The sequence below is a fragment of the Papilio polytes genome, unplaced genomic scaffold, assembly GCF_000836215.1.
Source record: "Papilio polytes unplaced genomic scaffold, Ppol_1.0 DF824492.1, whole genome shotgun sequence".
Classification (NCBI taxonomy): Eukaryota; Metazoa; Arthropoda; class Insecta; order Lepidoptera; family Papilionidae; genus Papilio; species Papilio polytes.
The window spans coordinates 248936-250670 of record NW_013524712.1 but is presented as its reverse complement, the minus strand read 5'-3'; the positions used below and the strand labels follow the sequence as shown (position 1 = coordinate 250670).

The window sequence follows — 1735 nt, the reverse complement described above, 5'->3', positions numbered from 1 at the left end:
TAATAATATACTTATATCTTTTCTGTCTTAATTTAAATTATGATTCGTTTAGTAGTTTCGGAGCCTATTCTATACAAACAAACAAATCTTTTCTCTCAACATCTTTGGTCGGGAAGTCTTTTGTCCTTGAATAAAAATAAGTATTTATCCTATCTGCTCTTTCAGAGTATCCTCTACATGTATTACAAACATCTACACTTTCGCATTAATATCTAATATGAGCTGTTGCCCGCGACTTCGTCCGCGTGGTATTATAAAACATACAAACTATAAAAATTACAAAAAGTTACGTAACCGGACATTTATCGGGGATAAAGCTTATCCCATGTGTACTCCAGACTTTGTTTTATATCTGTGCCAAATTTCAATAAGATATGTTGAACCGTTGCAGAATGATCGAGTAAACATTAAAAAACTAAATTAATGAATCCCACGGGAACCGTAACTATTCCCGGGATAAAAAGTAGCCTATGTGTTCTTCCAGACTATGCTCTAACCCTGTGCCAAATTTCATAGTGATCCGTTCAGCCATTTAGGCTACAAACGCTAACAAACATCCATCCATCTAAACTTTCGCATTTATAATATTAGTAAGAAATAAGATTAGTAAGATTATTTACGAAATATGCACTCTCACAGCTTAATATAAGCAAAATCAAGACTCAAAGGATGCAATATCAATGCTGTCAGCCACGTTAGTTACGTCCCGCCGCTAGTTTCATGTTAAATCCACTTTGAACCACTCCGAACCGGTCGTAACCGGTTCGAACCGGCGCTGGGAACTTTGACTATTTGAACGGAGAGTGATAATTTAAAAAGGAAATTTCGCGAGATATTCCTTTTAGTACGCTTTTCTGACAGGAAAGTAGTAAATCTGTAATGCTAGTTATACACGTGTGTAGAACATGAAGAAGACAAGCCTATGTCTATATCGTTGGTAGTATTTTCAGACTTCCTCTGAAACATTCGCATTGAACGGCACAGCTTGCTTTCTCTGTTAGGCACACATATGCCAGCTATTAGCAGATTTGTATGGTAAGCCAGTAACTGACAAAGTAAATAGTCAGATAATTAGTGTTATTTTTTTATAACATAAGATGGCATAATGGCGAACCGACCGCTGCCCATAGACATCCGCAATTGCAGATGTGTTGCCTACCCTTATCCGACGGAGGAGGAGACGCACATAAAGAGGATATTTCCCCTTCCTATGCATTTAATCCACCGTCAAATCCAAGTCCCCTTCCTATGCAGTTAATCCACCACCAAATCCACTTCCCCTTCCCAACCTCTCCTTGTAAGAAGGGTAGTAAAGAGAAAGGGACTTAAATTAGGCCTCCTGCACTACACTTATCAGGCGAAACACGGAATTGGTTCCATTTCACGCCTGTCTTCTGTGTGGTCGTGGTATTACACCGGGCGTGCCGGCCCTGCAATGCTAAGATGTTAAAGCGGGTACTATCACTGTCATTTCAACGCTGTTATTTCAACAAAGAACATTCTATACATTTATGTTTGAAAACTTGGTGTCATTAAACATACTTTGTAGTTACGTTCATGTAACTTGAAGTAGTGGAATTCAGATACAATGGAATACTGTAGGTTTACTATACAATTCAGAATGATAGAAAAGTAGAAAGAAATGCACTTACTGCGGTTATTCTGCGCATGTACAGCAGCTAAGAGAGTGAGCAGGAGCCAGAAGCCCGCCATCTTCTCTCAGCTAGACGATAAC

The 1735-nt window shown here is 38.9% G+C and overlaps 1 protein-coding gene across 1 annotated transcript in view; it reads right to left on the bottom strand.

The window, feature by feature from the left end:
• Positions 1-1735, bottom strand: part of LOC106106960 (lachesin-like) — a 96574-nt gene that overhangs the window by 32230 nt on the left and 62609 nt on the right. The window contains exon 3 of the mRNA XM_013287658.1: positions 1653-1735. Within this exon, the coding sequence (XP_013143112.1) occupies positions 1653-1713 (61 nt within the window). The 5' untranslated portion in view covers positions 1714-1735. The remainder of the gene's footprint in view (positions 1-1652) is intronic.